General features: G+C 56.4%; 5 protein-coding genes across 14 annotated transcripts; 3 read left to right on the top strand and 2 right to left on the bottom strand.

The window, feature by feature from the left end:
- On the top strand, nt 1-696 carry KVP17_001413 (uncharacterized protein; the record flags this gene model as incomplete). 2 transcript variants are annotated; one of them, XM_068516798.1, is made up of 1 exon in its annotated part: nt 1-696. In XM_068516798.1, a coding segment is annotated over one exon (696 nt), but the record flags the coding sequence as incomplete, so codon positions are not given. The 2 variants fall into 2 exon arrangements, with proteins under 2 accessions (XP_068374099.1, XP_068374098.1); XM_068516797.1 differs by having other exon boundaries at nt 103-696.
- A 44-nt stretch (nt 697-740) lies between these two features.
- KVP17_001415 (uncharacterized protein) lies at nt 741-11,250 on the bottom strand (the record flags this gene model as incomplete). Of its 2 annotated transcripts, XM_068516803.1 has the most annotated exons (4): nt 741-3,308; nt 3,352-8,317; nt 8,356-11,141; nt 11,182-11,250. In XM_068516803.1, 4 exons carry the CDS (start codon nt 11,248-11,250, stop codon nt 741-743), a joined length of 10,389 nt encoding a protein of 3,462 aa, XP_068374104.1. The 2 variants fall into 2 exon arrangements, with proteins under 2 accessions (XP_068374104.1, XP_068374103.1); XM_068516802.1 differs by lacking the exon at nt 11,182-11,250.
- Nucleotides 11,251-11,296: 46 nt separating this feature from the next.
- Nucleotides 11,297-13,694, bottom strand: KVP17_001412 (uncharacterized protein; the record flags this gene model as incomplete). Of its 4 annotated transcripts, XM_068516795.1 has the most annotated exons (4): nt 11,297-11,642; nt 11,671-12,244; nt 12,341-12,922; nt 12,962-13,694. In XM_068516795.1, 4 exons carry the CDS (start codon nt 13,692-13,694, stop codon nt 11,297-11,299), a joined length of 2,235 nt encoding a protein of 744 aa, XP_068374096.1. The 4 variants fall into 4 exon arrangements, with proteins under 4 accessions (XP_068374096.1, XP_068374094.1, XP_068374095.1 ...); XM_068516796.1 differs by lacking the exons at nt 11,297-11,642; nt 11,671-12,244 and having other exon boundaries at nt 12,324-12,922; XM_068516793.1 differs by lacking the exons at nt 11,671-12,244; nt 12,341-12,922; nt 12,962-13,694 and having other exon boundaries at nt 11,297-11,632.
- Nucleotides 13,695-13,833: 139 nt separating this feature from the next.
- On the top strand, nt 13,834-14,956 carry KVP17_001414 (uncharacterized protein; the record flags this gene model as incomplete). Of its 3 annotated transcripts, XM_068516800.1 has the most annotated exons (2): nt 13,834-14,392; nt 14,421-14,956. In XM_068516800.1, the coding sequence occupies 2 exons, from the start codon at nt 13,834-13,836 to the stop codon at nt 14,954-14,956; spliced, it is 1,095 nt and encodes a 364-aa protein (XP_068374101.1). The 3 variants fall into 3 exon arrangements, with proteins under 3 accessions (XP_068374101.1, XP_068374100.1, XP_068374102.1); XM_068516799.1 differs by having other exon boundaries at nt 13,834-14,430; XM_068516801.1 differs by lacking the exon at nt 13,834-14,392 and having other exon boundaries at nt 14,456-14,956.
- A 170-nt stretch (nt 14,957-15,126) lies between these two features.
- On the top strand, nt 15,127-16,351 carry KVP17_001416 (uncharacterized protein; the record flags this gene model as incomplete). 3 transcript variants are annotated; one of them, XM_068516806.1, is made up of 3 exons in its annotated part: nt 15,127-15,155; nt 15,183-15,692; nt 15,721-16,351. In XM_068516806.1, 3 exons carry the CDS (start codon nt 15,127-15,129, stop codon nt 16,349-16,351), a joined length of 1,170 nt encoding a protein of 389 aa, XP_068374107.1. The 3 variants fall into 3 exon arrangements, with proteins under 3 accessions (XP_068374107.1, XP_068374105.1, XP_068374106.1); XM_068516804.1 differs by lacking the exons at nt 15,127-15,155; nt 15,721-16,351 and having other exon boundaries at nt 15,283-15,696; XM_068516805.1 differs by lacking the exons at nt 15,127-15,155; nt 15,183-15,692 and having other exon boundaries at nt 15,728-16,351.
- Between the last annotated feature and the right edge of the window lie 264 nt (nt 16,352-16,615).

Here is a 16,615-nt window from a genome sequence, read left to right on the forward strand (position 1 = left end):
CTTCCTTACTTAGCCCATCTCAAGTTTTCGGACCTCGACGCCTCTGTTGACCAGAATGTTAGGCTGCAGTTCACAATCCTCAAGCTTCTCTATGGTTCAAGCATGCGCGATCTGGCGGCGGAGTACCAGACGAGCCTTCTGAGGTTGATTTCCAAGACGTACGACCGAAAGCACGCCCCTGTGTTAGCCTGGATGATGACCACGGCCCTAAAGGACCGTGATGTCTTTTACTACGACAAGTACCTTGTAGACGAGCCCATGCTGCTGGGCACTGTAGAGAAGTCTGAGGACGCTCCCGTGCTGGCCATGATTAGAGCGCTGGTCACGCTGAAAGGTGTTGAGCAGACTTTCCAGACGCACAAAGCCAACCTGTTGACCAAGGGCATCACTGAGGACTGCATTTTTCCGAAGCTGAGGCTCCTCAAGCTGGCCCAGTGCGTAGGGCCCAAGACAGGTGAACGCCCGCTGACCGAATTGGCGCTGGCCACTGGCATCGGTCTGGGAGAAGTCGAGGACTTGGTGGTGGAGGCTGTGTCACTGGGCCTGATTCGAGGCAGGGTGAACCAGCTGACCGGCTGCGTAGAGGTTTGTGCTGTTGGGAAGAGAGTCATTGACAATGATGACTGGGCTGGTCTGCAACACCAATTGGACCGTTGGCTGACCTCACTGAAGACCGTGGTCACATCTGGAAATTGAATGGACAATCAGACCATCCCTGGTTTATATCGAGTCGCGTCTGCTTAGTGTGTTGACCTGTAACTCACCAGCAAATGCTTCAAACTATCCTCATTCGAGCGTCCCATAGGGGAAGAGAAAGACTGCGGTCGTGGGGGCGGAACACGTCGTGGTGGGGGGCCCACAGGAAGGGATACTGGGGAGACTGGAGGCGGGACTTCTGATGTCACCTCATTCATAGCGTCATTGATTATTCTCGTTACTTCTTCGTCGTCCAGATCGAATGCTTCGGCAACCTCTACAACGAAATTTGTCAATCCTACTGGCGACTTCTTCTTGTGCCTGAATTCGTCCACTGCCTCGGTTATCAGCCGCTGAGCCATTGACTTGGTCGTTACTGGAACGCTTGCAGTGGGCTCGAAAAACACCATCTCTGATTCGTTGCTGACGGGCGAAATCCAGGGTCGGAGGTTTTCCAGGTCCAAGTTGTTCGCTTTGTTGGATGGGCGGAATTCCACTGCGTTCAATGAGAACTGGGACTCTCCAGGCTGGAACTCGCCGCCTGCCACCAGTGGGGTCCGTCGAACCTCTGGGGGGAGGCGCTCTGCTGCAGCACGCCGACGAAACAACGCCTCGGCATGCTGTTTTTGCAGCTCTTGCCTTTGCCTCTCAGCTTCGGCTCGGCTCATCTCCTCCGCCTCCTTCGCTTCCAGCAGACGCTTGGCTTCACGCTGCCGCTCCAACTCCTGCTCCTCGTGAAGTCGAGCGGCCTCAGCCTCAGCCTCCTGCCGAATCTGCTCATCTCGGGCCTGCTTCAGCTGTCGGAAGCATTCCAACTCCTCATTGCGCCTTCTCTCTAGGGAAGCCTCCCTCTGGTGTTTCTTGCGTAGGCGTTCCTTCTCTTTTTCCTTGATGACTTCCTCTTTTAGAGTTTCAATGATTGGCGTCAGGACCCACGAGAATAGGTTCGCCAAACTTCGCAGCAAGGCGTCCTCGTCCACTTTGGCTGCTTTAGTGAACGAATAAGACAATCCCACAGGCCCTTCGACACGTGCCTGCACCAGAGAAATCTGTGGTGTCAGCCCTGTGTGCTCGTCCAGGTGAGCCAGGCAACCAGGGGAATTACGCGTAGCCTTGATCCATACGGCTTTCCAGCTAGACACCGCGTCGATGAAACGTTTTGACCGTGAAGGTGGGGGCTCGACCACTGTCAGTGTGATCGGGTAGCGCACCGCGATCACCAGAGCCAGCACGCACTGTAGTGGGATAGCGGGGACGTGGGCTTGGGATACGTACCTAGATGCATCCTCGCCCAGCTGCTGACGGAGGTAGGGCAACGCCAGTTTATAGCACTGACTTTGGAGGTCGCACACCTTAAGGAAGGGGGCTGAGCCAACCAGTCTACCGAAGCACGGCAGGGCATCGTTCAGCACAACCTCCAAGTTGCAGTTCTTCGCTGGAGGTTTTGATCGCAGCCGACTACAGCCAGTCACACACCAAAGGCAGCAAACGGCGAAGAACAAGGGCCTGTCCGACAGCAGGTCCGCATCGTTCTCGAGTCCCAGTTGGCTCAGAAGACTATCCACTGCGAAGGGCTCCACCTCGAACAGCATAGGCGCCCTTGACAGCAAGTCTTGTCTGATGGAGTCGAGACGGGAAGCGGTGGGCAGGAGCTCCAAACAGCGGACCGCGATTTTGTACTGCTCCTCCATCCATAGACTCTTGTTCAGCCCCACACTCAGAGCTCGGAGGTGACTATCGTTTACTAGCGCTTCATCAACGCAATCTACCACTTCAATGTCGGGATGGCAGACTTCAACAGGCAACCGATTCAACTCAGAAGGTACTGCAGGGAGGATTTCCAACACGCGATTGCTGAGCGTGGAGCGCGAAGTGTTACTGGATAGACTGATGATTGGCACTGGTTTTCGCCCGTCAAGCTCCCAAGCGTGCCGCCATGGTGCGTGGAAACTGCACGGCGTGTCGGATTCCACCTGCGTCGCGAGACCTTCGGTGGGGTCGCCATTAGGATACGTCCAAGCCAGGGGTGCCGTGAAGTCTGTGCCCTTGACGAAGGATATGTGCGAAGGCGACAGACGCGAGCAGTCAGCCGGATGAGCTGAGAATCGTCCAGCAGGCGCCCGTGCCAACACTGTGTGCGACTCTGTTAGGGTGCTGCCCAGCGGCAGAGACCGGCCCTGCAGCACCAACCACTCCTCGTTCAGAGCGTCGAACACCAGAAGCTGCATAGGTGGCGGGGACGACGAAACAGGAGGAGCCTCGAAGAGCGAGCACCCGAAGAGATTTAGCGATAGAGAGGTGGAATCGGTATCCTTGAACAATCCGTCAGCGTTGCCTGCCTGGATCTTCAGTTTGATGTCTTGCAGCGTGGCGCTGTAAGGAGAAACCGAGTTGGCCGCCAGCTGACACTCCATCACTAGGTTCTCCGGATCTAGCGGGACGTTGATAAGCCGCATCAGGACTCGCAACCACAAACTGGAGCCCGGCGCCTTCTTCTTGCTTCGGGAGTCAGCTTCATCCAGAGGCCATTGGAGATCGCGGCTTATGCGAGCGTACACCGGACGACCACCGATAAGAGTGTTGACAATGGCATAGACGCCGCCGATATCAATCTGGAGAAATATGAAACCGGGCCACGTAAGATGGATCACTCACTCCTTCTGGGAAGTTCGACAGCCCTATAACCGACGGAACCTGGTCAACCCGTCGCATGTTGGCCAGAAGCCCGATCTTCTGCGGACTGGAGACACGCCACTCAGAGCAGCCGCCTGAACAATAGCCCACCAACTTTCGCGCACCTCCACGATCTACCAACGGAGAACACGATACGGAGGGGTCTGCGAGATGGGACGAGGGAGCCTCGAGAAGGAGGAGAGGGTCTGAGTTTAGGAAGTCAGTCAGGTGAGTTATGGACGGCGAGTGGAACAGGCACCACGCATCGTTGTGGAAGGCAATAAACGTGCAGGAGATGCGGCAGTCACTGTCCACCTTGGCATAGGTGGCTCTGTCGTTGTGGTACAGTGGCAGGGGAAAGTACGAACCGTTTACGTCGGTGATCAGCTCCCGAAGCGGTCGCGGACCCAGTGAGGTGGAAATCGTGACATCGGGTATGACGTCACAGAAGAGAATATCGATGCGACCACAGGGAGGCGCGGATTCCCGACACACAATATCCAGACTCACAGGACCGACAATACTGCCATTCTTTATGGATATCCACTGGGAGTTCACGAGTTGTGGCCTGGCAGCCTGCCACATCGTCTTGCGTGTGAGGTACAGCCAAGGGTGCAAGCCGCAGCCTCCCAACACCCAGCGAGCCAGGTACGTCGAGAAGTACAGCACGCCAGTTACATTTCCATCGCGAGCAGTGCGGACGTAAGCAACTCGGTGGTTGATTCCGCTGGTCATCAGGTGGTAGTCACCCGCAATATGCAATTCGTTCTCATGGGGCTTGACGTTCAGCACCGCAGGCGCAACACTGACGTCATCACGGGCTACGTAGGCCAGGAAATCAGGGTCACGGGCGTAGTGGAAGGACCCGTCTTGCTCAACCAGCACTCTCCAGACTGGCTCCTGCTGGCACCGAACTAGGGACCGGTCAACGGGAACGCATGAGATCCAGTCTGCATCCGAGCCACAGACTGCCACAACAGGTCCTGACCCTGGTCCAGTGGCGCTAAAGAAGGTCTCCTTCGTCTCCCCGGTCCATATCGCGAATCGCACGACCCATGTGCCGAGGTCCATGTCGTAGAAGCAATAAGCTTGAGGTCCGTCTTCGGCACGAGTGACAAGACCCCACACTCCTCTGTGATTCGCAGTGAACGACAACAGCTCGTAGTCCCCGCTAGGGAAGACGCCGACGGATGAAGCCAGCACGATTCTGTCCGGCCACGGGATGTCTAGAAGCGCCATGCGTTGCGTGGTCGCGGCTGAACGCAGCTGCAGAGAGAGCTCCCCGATAAACGAACACGGCTTACTGCAGTAGCGACCCGTCAGCGGCGCTACAATGGCCGCCGGGACCATTCTACCGCAAGCCAAGCAGTCCGCGAACCCCGGTGGAATGGTCTGCACGATGATCGATGCTCCGTGCGTCACGAAGTCCACAATCGGCAGCCTAGTCGGTAAAGGGGTCAGGTATCGTCGACCGCTCTCCAGGAAGTACCCGAGTGAGCCGTTCGAAGCGATCCAATCCTGGTTCGAGGCGTCTACGTCCGAGGTCTCCTCAGCGTAGAGAGGTTCGAAGAGGCCAATGACTGGCGACGCTTCACGGTTCTGAGCGCGGGAGAGCGCCATCATCACGGTTTGGGTGTAGTCAGCTAAAGACCGGCGCTTGTCCAGAAACGCGTGATGGGCGAATACAGGCTGCGGATACCGCCAATCCCAGTAGGAGATGAACACAAGAATCGACTTCTGAGGGTTCAGCTGCGCCTTGGGAGGCGCGCAAGGGGGAAGCCACTCCAGGCAGTGAGGTAGCAAAGATGAATCTTTCGCCTTTATCACTGCTTGGGCTTTCTCAATCTCATCGAGAGATATGCGAGGCAAAGCAAACAGAACTACGAAGTCCTTCATAGAGCTGCATCGAGATGGGTAATCGTCCGCAGAATGTACGAACGGTCGCAGCCGCTCCGTGGGTCCGAGGAAATTCCACGAACAATGAAGCCTTGTCGGGTGGTCGACTCCTCCCAGATCGCAGTGATCACCAGCGGGATCCTTAGTGATGACTCGGAAGATTTCCGTCGCTCGACGCTCTTCCAGGGTCAAGGTGAACAGGTCCCACTCGAGGTCGAGCATCGTTTCATTCGGCGCACTCGCCAACTTACGATGTAAAACGCTCAAAACAGCCTCCATACTGTCCGCTGACAGGGTTCCGGCTCGCAAATTTCCCGTGGTCCGAGCGAGCAGAGCCTCCACGTCCGGAGCGTGGCTTGTTAGTCGGGTTAGGGCCTCAGCCAGCGCGGTTACCTGGTCGGACATCTGGCGAGCGAGCAGACGAGGTGCCGGAGGATGCTTAGAGAAGTGCTCTCGCAGGTCACGTCCCGTGCAGTTGGCACTTGCACGGAGACTACAGTCGGCCATTGGAAGCAGGTCACCTCGCCAGATAGAGTAGGCCTGGTCCAGGGAGGAACAACCTGACCCTAGGGATCCCGAAACGGACCCGTTCCTGTCGAGAAGCCGAGCAACTGCCAGCGGTGTGTAGACAAACACAGCCAGATTAGTGGACTTCGCACCTACCGTCATGACTGGCCACGGAACCGACTGCATGTCCGAGTTCAGAACGACACCTATCTCTTTCATCAGCCCGTACGTGGCCCTCACTAGCGGCGCTTCCAACGGATCCCCGTCAACTCGAACAGCGTCTATCGACGAGTTGTCGGAATGCACCTCGAGATCGCGTAAGCAGTGGAAGAAAGTCGGGGGGGAGTAGAGCTCGATCAATTCCAACAGAGTGTCTTTGGAGCACAGGGACGACACGGCCAAGAAGTCGGGCTCCCGTTGTTCCTCTGCTCGGCACCGCTCGATTTCGTCCAGCAGGGCCTCATAACCTTCTCGCGTCAGTCCCTCGTCGTTCTCCTTCGCCTCCACGACGGCGCCGGCTGCCGTTGTACAGACAAGAGCTGCAAAGCAAGAACTGACGCTAAGTTTCTTCAGCTCTGCCTTCCGGTGGGCCTCGCGTACTTTCAGTACTTTTCGTTTACGTTCAAAACGAACCTTCTTGATCGTCTGGCGGGTCAGCTCGCTCTTACGCATCAGAGCTTGACGTCGTCCTTCGTAGAGCGGGACGAACGAGTCGTTGACATCTTGCACCTCTGCCCACAGCTGCTTCACGCCGTGAATGAGGTCCTTGCTGCACTCGCCCTCCTTGGGATGTGCGAGCTTCTTCTTCGGTCCTTTGCTGTGTCGACTGGCGCCACCTTTCGGCGGTGTGGTGTTCATGTCAGCCGCGATGATCCAATCAGGATTGCAAGCGAGTCCCATGGATGTCTGCGAGCCCTTCCACCTGCACGAGTCCAGCAGCTGGCTCTCGGCGTTGATGCGGATGTACGTCGCATGCAGCGGCACGAACGTGCGGTTGCATGTCCAGTAAGCGGAGCACTGAAGCGTGGGATCGATGCCGCTGGGGGCAATTCGTCGCACATCAGATGGCAGAGTTGGAAAGCTCTGCACCACAGGAGTGTCAACTGGGTGCGGCGTTGGGTAGTTGACGCGTAGGTCGTCCACCCGCCAGTCAATGCCGTGCTCCAAGGCATCCATTTGGAGAGACAGGAGAGGGTCGTCCTCGATGGCAGTACTCATCGTTAGCGTTTTCCAGAAGTTGAAGAATCGCAGGCTGATCTCGAAGTAAGGAGTGCGCCGAAGTCGGTAAATCGCCCTTAGCTTGTTCGTGAGCACCTTGGATGGCAGCAACTGTCGTAGTCGGTGCAGTCGGATGGCGAGGCGCATCCCGAAGTCTTGAGCCGCGTACGGAGGGGTATACCAGCAGTCTCCGAACACGTCCCTGCTCTTGATCATCCACCCAATGCTGGCATGCTGCACCTCGCTGGCATCGAAAGAGAAGGTAGAGCGAGGCTCCTGTTGGTTCTCGAAGTACCTATACAGTGAGGTGAGCAGCAGCGCGTCCTGTTGTCTCTCCGACCGCACGAACTGTACACAGCGTATGGGACCCTCCTGGAAAGTCACGTCGGCTTTGGCAGGGCTGCACGAAGTGGCCAAGTGCGCATCCACACAGTCCTTGTTGAGGTCGCAGAATACCACATCCGGCTCGCCGTGACTGCTGGAATGGTAGGTGATCTTCCGCTCCGGAAACTGATCTAAGTGCTCCACCAGCGACGACTGGAGGCTCGGAATATTCACACAGGAGCTGTTCCCAGGGTACTCGAAGGTAACGTCTCCGGTAATTCCGGGACCGGTGCCCACGCCGACCTCCTGCCCATGGCTGGTAGGGTCACCGAAGGTCTTCAGAGACGGCATGTGGCTGTGTACCGCTTCCCAGAACCCGCTGTTAGTCGGCAATGCTCGGGTGCCTCCGGAACCCTCGGCAGTCACAGTCCACTGTCCTGTGGGGTGCTCCCGAGTGAAGTTCACGATCTTGGCCGAGTTCAAGGATCCGGGATGAGGAACATCGTCAGATAACACTGCTACTGTGAGGCTGAACAGGCGGTATGTGACGGCCGCCTCGCGGACGACTACTGTTCCCTGCTGCGCTACCATCTGGTCGTCTTGTGGCAAATCCAATATGTCTGGAATCAGGAAGTCGTCATCCTCCTCGTCGTTGAAGGCGCCCGGGGTGTTAATGTGTCCGGCCGGATACTCGAATCCGATCGAGAGCACGGGGGGGGTGTTCAGCAGGCATCGGCGCTGCGCTGCGTCCGCCACGCGGAAGTTCATCATCTCCACAAATGGTTGGCTCACCGGCTTCACCATGCTATGCAGCAGCTCGTCCAAGCTGTGGTGCTCGTGGTCCATGGTGATCTGCAGCTGCAGCTTCACTACATTGGAAGACAGTGCCTTGATTTGCCCGATGCTATGCTCCTTGGATCGCAGATGGTCTAGTTCCACAAAGTGCACATTGTCTGGGTCGCGGAGCTCCGGCGAGACGTCTGCAGGGTTGGGGTATCCGAGCCTGAAAAAAGATTAGAGGACAACCATGTGGAGCCTTACGATTTAGACTGGCGAGTATGTAGTCGTTGCGTAGTGGACTGCAACAATGTGGGAACGTCACGGCCAACCTCTACACGCTGAATCTCTCGAATGAGCGCTAGGTCCAGGACGGTGGTGCCTACGCAGCGAACGGTCTGGTAGATAGGCGAGTCCAACAGCTGGGCGAAGACCTGTTGCACGTGCTCCGCCTCGTAGTGCGCCGTGTAGGTCCCAGAATCCGAACTGCTGTCACTGGTGTCACTGACGTGGCAGCCTTCACAAGAGCAGCTCGCGCTAGCGTCGTCGATAGGCTCGTCTAGCTTTGACGGCGGAGACCCCAGGTTGGCAGACTGACAAGTCTCCGCAACGCATATGACAGCGCACTCCAGCGACGCCAACGCGTTGGAAATATTGGAGGGTGTGAGGAGGTTTCGGAAAAGCTCATTGTTGAGAGGACTCAGGTAGATGTAGGGCTCTCCGCGAATCTTGTCGTCGAGCTGCGGGTCAAGCAAGGAGGGGTAGCTGTTAACTCTACTACGGATGTCGGAAACGCGGCAGCTGCGCTTCGCGCGCGCTTCTAATCGGGAGTGGAGGGCGTCGAGACCTAAGTCGAGCTTCAACGACTGACCTGTCTTTTGGGCCACATCCTGCAGTCTCTCCGCCAAGGATTCAATCAGCCGCTCTCCACAGTCAATCAACGTCTGGCACTCACTGACCCGTTTTCGGGAGGCTGCGGCGTTGGTAAGCAGCTCTCTGAAGTACAGGCGGCTGACGAAGGGGTTGAAGAAGGTGTGCTCTCTTAACGGCAGGCGCGTGAGACAGGAGAGGAAACCCAGAGTGGCCATGGCACTGGTGAGGTTGGCCAGGTGAAGCACTGACATAACAGTGGGAAAGAGATGGGCAACGAGAACTTGCACATCGGAGGAATCGACCATAGTTTGGATTTGAAAACGCTGCAACAGGGTCAGGAAGCGAGCCAGGGTGCCCGGGGAGCACTCCCGGTTAGGATTGTGGTCGGCCTCATGGGCAAGTCGACGTAGAACAAGGGCCAGCAAAGTCGGAAGCGTCTGGACGCGTACGGCGAACCAGGCACAGAAATCGTGGCGGCTCTCGTCGAGAAAGCTGCCACATCCACAAGGGCAGAATATGACTCGTGTGTGGTCGGCGCCGTCGGCAGCACGTGGATAGGCTCCCTTAGTCACGAATGTTGGGCAGACCTGGACTGGTTCGTAGTCGGTACCAATGCAGTACTCGACAAGGCGTGCATTCTTAGACAGGACCACCAGTGTTTCAGGAAGTGGACCCTTTAGAATTGAGTCCATATCAATAAGACTTAAGATGTCTTCCGTGGGTGTGGGTGCCACCGGCGGATTCAGCCTCGCCGCTGACGCCTCGACCCACGTCGGTGTCCGGTGGTCCGGCCCCTCAAGCCAAACCTTGCCTCTTCCCCTCTGCCATCCGGGTTTAAGCACAGGAAGCTGCAGACACAAGGGAAATCTGTCATGCGGCGCTTTACCGCAGCCATGATACGGACATGGGTTCAGTTCCCTACAGGCGCCATTGTAACCGGACCTGCAGAGACAGGGCAGCGGTTCATCGGAGCGTGGCATTTCTGGGAGCTTCGAGGGTTGCCACCCGTCTGACTGGCTTTGCCCCAAGTAGTCATACCAGGCCTCGTGAGGGTACTCCCCCAGACCTTCCCGTGCACGCCACATGCACACATTGCTCAAAATGTTGACAGCGTCGAAGGGCAGGCAATCCGCCAACATCGACACCGTCTTTATCCTGAGAAGCGGGTAGAGCAGGACGCCCAAGAAGTCCAGAGAAGACCGTGTCTTGGGTATGATCTCAGAGACTGCCGGCGACTCCCCCGCCATAAGGAGCCTCGTGTTCGCTTCCGTGGGGTTGCACAGGGCCTGCAGGCTTGAGGGGGTCGCGATGCCCAAGCGAGTGGAATGCTCCGCTAGATGATGCAGCCGATCTAGCTGCGAGGGGTTCAGACCAACCAGCGACACTTTGGGAAGTTCAGGCGTGCTCATGCCCAGAGACTCAGGAAGATTGTGGACAGGTTGGATGTAGAAGTTCTCGGCTTCAACGAAATGTGGCGTGACAGGCGCAATCTTTGTAGATCTGATACGGAAGTACTCCTGTACCTTGTGGAGGTCCTTGGACCGCTCCTTCAGGAGGCTCGGCGGTCCCCGCAGATCTCTGAGGAGTTGTTGGTCCTCCGGCGTCATCAGGTTGTCCGCGTTCAAGACCGTCCGGGCGGACTTCTCAGGCGGGTACACCAATGTTAGAGGAACCGGGTCATCAAATCGCCGAACCAGCTTCACCTTCAGGTCCACCACAGACGGGTTCAGCCTGACAAAACCCTTCTCTTTTGTCAGGTAGTCGTTGGGGATCAGAGTGGGGAATTTCACAGTATGATTGACGAAATTCGGCGAGAACACACCCCAGCTACCCAGACTCCTCTGTGGCTCCGCATGGTTGACAATGGTCACCTCTACCAGGATGTTGGGAATCACCCACACTGGGTTGACGTCTGTTTGCGGCGTGAAGGTAACTTCTGCTGCCATGAACTGCACGTTGTGCACTATGCGGCCAGCATGAGTCATCGCCACGGCCACGCTGTAATCCACGAAGGGAAAGGTGTTGGATTTTAGGGGGCGCCGGTCGCGACAGTTCAGCGGGATAGATATGTGAGATTCGGTCGCCCAGCGGGTGCAACTGGCCGGCTGCGTAGCCAGCCGCATGTACCGAGACACCAGTGAAGGTTCGTCCACTGACGCACACACGGCAGCGATCATCTAGGAGACATGAGAGAATTGCGGTAACGAGAAGACTCACCTGTTTCGCTATGGCGGATCGTGCTTTAACCAAAGCCCGAGAATGGGCGGAAGACTGCGAAGGCAACATCCGAGTGGTAAACGCACAATTTTGGAGCGATACTTCTGCGCGCGCCCTAGCGTTTTATTTCAATAGGTATGTCGACAACTCTGCTCAAGCACTCGTACCCCTTAACGAATTCTTCTATGTCCTGTGTACTCTTGAAGACAACCACAATGGAGCGCCTGCTTGCCTTCGTCGCAGGGGCGGCGTTCTCTTTCCGCCACTTCTTCAACATCAGACGCTTCACTTGGCTGGGCATCTTCGACTTTTGATGCGGGTCTGTTTTTTGGATGTCGTAGACTACGCTCGACCACAGAACCATGCCTGGGTGGTGCTGGATCTTGGCGAGTGAGCTGAGAAGTACGCCGTCAGCCTTGGGTATCAAGAAGTCCAGTCGATCCTCTGACATGTCTATCTCCCTGCATCTCAGCGCGAGCCGTGACTCACGGGAACTCAGCAATTGATAACCGTTTGGGCTTCCCGTTACGGACGCACAGGACTGTCTTCATAGATATAGCGATGTGCATGGACAGTGGCTTCAGAACTCCGCCATCATGCCTAACGAACGCGAAGGCTGAGTAGCCCTTGTAGAGGTTGACGCACAGAATGCCGTCCAGCTGGTGCTGTGAAGCGGCCTCCGCGATCTCGGCCTCCACTGCTGAATCGAACTTCAGGATTGCCCCGTGCCCAGCGCTTTCCTTCTCAGTCACCTCCACCGGTACTGGTGGCTCTTCCTCCACTGCGTGCCACTCTCCTGTTTCGTCCTTCTCGTGCCACGTGCCGTCCTCTGCCGCTTGATACTCGGCCTTAGAGGTGTCGTCTGTGAATTTGCCTGCCGGGATTCGTCGGGAGTGACGCTCTCGCTCGAGTGCTTGTCTCTCCGCGTCATCGTCTATTTGGCGTTGGAGGGACATGATACGGTCCTTCACGCTGACAGGCGGCACGTCTCTGGCCTCGATCTCGTCGTCTCCCATGTTGTCGATGTCGCTCTGTTCATCCTCTACCACCAGATGGTCCAGATCTGCGGCTGCTCACAAGTACCAACACCCCCTCACTGCTCATGATATCTCTAATGCATAATCCCAGTTAAATGTGCCACGTCACGACTCAAGGACACCAGTGCACCGAAGATACGGATGATTCAGCGCCGCTTCCGGATCAAAACGCTTAGCTGGGTCCAAACTGAGACACCGCTCCAAAAAGTCTGCCAAGGATGCCACGAGCCGTGAATCCAGGTTGTTGGCCGGCCGCTCCGCAGTATGTGTTTGTAGCGCGTCCTTTAGATGACGGATGGGCTTGTGATCCTTCAGAACTCTCACGACTACCGCACCTGTCACCTGATCCAGCTCGCGTGAGTGGAATGCATTGTTGTTGTCGAAATGCAAGCTGCCAAATTGACCTTGCTTTATCAGCTTGCTTGGTATTTTGCCCTTCACTTCCATAATCTTGCGAAGCATCTCGTTGTTGCTGTGACCATTGAATAGTATATGGCCGGTCGCTATTTCGAACACTGTACAGCCAAGCGACCACATATCGATAGCAGGTGAGTACTTACAGCCGAGTATGATTTCAGGGGCTCTGTAAAACCGTGACACCAGGTACTGGGTTACCTCGTTCTGTGACTTGTGAGAGGCCGAGCCCAGGTCGCAAATCTTCACCCTCGACATCGTGTCATCGACGAGTACATTGTCTGGCTTCACTGCAAAGCGTTAGTATTGAAAGTAAACGGTATACCTACGATCCGCATGTATCAAATCGTGTTGTCTGAGATGCCTCAGCCCAAGCACTAGCTGCCTCGCGAAGAGGCACACCTTGTCAGGCTTGAGGCCGCGGCCGTCGCCACTCAATCGAATCGCCTTGCGCAGGTTTCCCCACATTCGCTCGAAGACTAGACACAGATGGCTGCAGTGATCGAACGAGTTCAGAAGTTGGATGATATGCGTCCTGTCCGTACTTTCTGACTGTTCCAGCATTGTCAGGAGGCTTTTTTCGTGTTCGCCCTCCTTGCGCATCATGTCGTTGAACCTAATAATTTTCACGGCGACTGGAGTGTTGGATTCCAGATCAACACACTCGACCACGGACGAGAACACTCCTTTGCCGATCTGTGGCACTGCCACCCTGTAGCGCCCCCCCAGCACTGTCCCTACCCGGGCCAAGTAATACCCCTCCGCGTCGTTGTGATCTTCAGCGTGTTGGGCCTCTGCCACCAGCTCTATACGGCGCCGTTTGACTGGGGGTTCGTCGACTGCGAAGATGTCGACGTCGTACTCGAGATCTTCCTCTTCAGGTTCAGAACGAATGACACCTGAGTTCAGGTCGTCGAAGGCCGAGAGACTCTCCGGTTCCAACCGCCGCCGTTCTTCGATCAAAAACTGCCGAAGTCGAGATTTCTCTGCGGAAAGTGTCTCTTGAAGTGGCTGCAGCGACGCGAGGACGGCTGATACCTTTGCATCAACTGGTGTCGTCATAATGCGGGCAAATCGCCATTTTTCACGCTAGACACATCTTTGCAACTCTGCCGAGGCAACTGCCGTTGCTGAGGGTTGTGGCGGTGTCTGGCATTTGATGTCATCAAAATCGTCATTTCATTTGTAGTCTTTTGGTTAGATGGAAGTGCCACCTGTGATTGCCCCTGAAAGCGACGCAGCAAAGGGTGTGGACACAATCAGCAGCACTCTCTCGATAACGCCCCACGACGTCGATCAGTGGATCGCACGTCTCATGGGCCTAGAGGATTCCAACGCCCAGCCATGCGGAACTATGCTTATCGACCGCCTTAGGAGGGGCGAAGAGACGGCGATGGAGGTAGACGTTCCCAGTCGGAGGCCGCAACATCTGAGCGAAACGGCCATGATGATACTTTGCAGCAAATCCAAAGAGCTGTTTGCCAAGGAGTCCTCGTGCGTGGCGGTTCACAGACCAGTGACCGTCGTGGGAGACATTCACGGCCAGATCTACGACCTTCTTGAACTCTTCAACATAAGCGGCCTGCCTCCAGAGACTTCATTTTTGTTCCTGGGAGACTACGTAGATCGGGGCTACTATAGTGTGGAGAGTGTCTCACTGGTGCTGGCGTTGAAGGTTCGCTACCCCGACAAGGTAACGGTTCTTCGTGGTAACCATGAGTCAAGACAGATCACGCAGGTGTATGGATTCTATGACGAAGGTGCGTCCTGCTCACGGTTCTCATGCAGTCATCCGTAAATATGGTAATGCGAACGTGTGGGAGATGCTCACGGACACGTTTGACTACTTGCCGTTGTCTGCCGTCATCGACGGCGATATCTTTACAGACCACGGAGGCCTGTCGCCTCAGCTGCCCACCGTTGACTCGATTCGCGCTCTCGACCGTTTTGCCGACGTTCCCCACGATGGAGGGCCCGTCAGCGACCTCCTATGGTCAGACCCCGACGACCAGCCCGGCTGGAACGTGAGCGCCCGAGGCGCAGGCTTCGCCTTCGGCCCCGACGTGTCGGCCTGCTTTTGCCACACCAACGACCTCAAGATGGTGTGCCGTGCCCACCAACTCACAATGGAGGGCTACGGCTGGACGCATGACGAGAGAGTAGTGACTGTGTTCTCCGCGCCGAACTACTGCTACCGCTGTGCCAATCAAGCGGCCATCATGGAACTCGGCGAAGACGCCGCTCCGTCGTTCGTGCGGTTCAGCACAGCTCCACGACGGGGCGACCTCAACTTGATGCACCGACCCCCAGATTATTTCCTGTAATGACGTGTCAACCAACCGGCAGTCGCCCGTTTTAAGAGGGTTCACTCGTAACTTCAAGGGGCCTTTAGCTTGCTTACCATTTCCTGTAAACATATCACGCCGTCAAAAACGTCAGGTGCCCGTGAATTCTAAGTTGCCCCACCTCACTTTCTTTTAACTTTTTCGCCGGCATGAGCGTCGTCATTGACATTGGCAGCTCGTGAGGTCTACTGCACGCAGCATGCAGCACCGTAAAATGCGGTTTGGCTGGCGACATACACCCGCGACTTGCGCTTCGCAATGTTGCCACACGCAGACGCAAGCAGGGCCACAGTCTCCGCTCATCGATGCGGAGCGCCTCCGTTCTCTTTGGCGAGGAGGCCCTTGCTTCCGGCTGCGCTGTCGACTTTCTAATGGAGGAAGGCCGAATTGTGCGCCCTGAGCTGCAGCTACAGCTGCTGAAGCACGCCATTGACTCGCTCGCCACTCCGGATGTGAGTGCCCTGACTCTACTCGACGGTAACGGCCCAGTGGTCCCTCGGGCGGCTCAGCTGTCGGAGTGGACCTTCGAGTCCCTGGGATTTGATGCGTTACGGCTAGTACCGAGAGCCACTGCGCAACTTACGTCCTCTGGCAAACTTGGCGGGCTGGTAGTGGACGTAGGTGGCGGCATGTCCACTGTGACGGCCGTTGTCGACGGGTTCATCGACGCTCACACAATGTGGGCGGCCCCTCTGGCTGGCGATCTGGTGAGCAGGTAGGGTTAGAGACGACTACGAAACCAGCGAACTGATGCGAAGCCTTAACCGTGACCACGCCTACTCTGAGCGGCAGCTGCTGCCTCTCGTGGAGACTTTGAAGCGGGATCTCTGCTTCCTTAGTCCTAGCTACAGCGACTTCTGTGACGTCGCTAAGAGGACGCACTTCTTCCAGAATCGATGTCGTTTCTCTGAGCACCGAATGCCAGACGGCCAATTGATCCAGCTGAACAGTTCCCAGTTCGACTGCGCGGAGGTTCTAATCTCCCCCGGCATCGCGTGTTTGGACTTGGATGGAATTCCCCAAGGCATTCTGCGAGTCATCGAAAAGACTCCGTTGGACCTTAGACTACCGCTGGTGCAGAGTTTATCATTCTATGGTGGCGGCTCAAAGCTGAGGGGACTACCTTCTCGGGTATCGGATGAGGTTACTCGCCTGTACAACACCAGCATATGCCATGAAAGTCGACTGGACTCGCTGACGGTATCGTTGCCGCAGCACGCCGAGGAGTCAGCCTTCTCTGGAGCCTCCTGTATCTCTAACCTCGAGTTGGAGACCTCCCAGGGTGAGTGGTTGTCCAGAGAGCTGTGGCAGGAACTTGGTAGCTCGCGGGCCGCTGGGGCGATGTGTGGAAGACGAATCGGCGACGGGTCTTAAGCTATTGTGTAATCTCTGTAGAGCCGTCACATAACCCTCCTTTGCAAGAACAGATCACAATTGAATGTTTCGACGGGATTACGAGTCTGCAGACTAAATCATGGTCGAACGTGGAACTCTTAGCACCTCAGGTACGCGATGATTAGGTCCGGGACTGACCGCAACCAAGAAAATGATATGCCGAGTGAATTTTTTTTTGTGCGTTGATTGGGTGTATCGGGCCTCGCTGTATCGTCGGCCAGTTGTATCGAGCCTCACTGTATG

Source organism: the organism of the source record quoted next, assembly GCF_019968985.1.
Source record: "MAG: Porospora cf. gigantea B chromosome Unknown PgB_NODE_436_length_18474_cov_230.697, whole genome shotgun sequence".
NCBI lineage: Eukaryota > Apicomplexa > Conoidasida > Eugregarinorida > Porosporidae > Porospora > Porospora cf. gigantea B.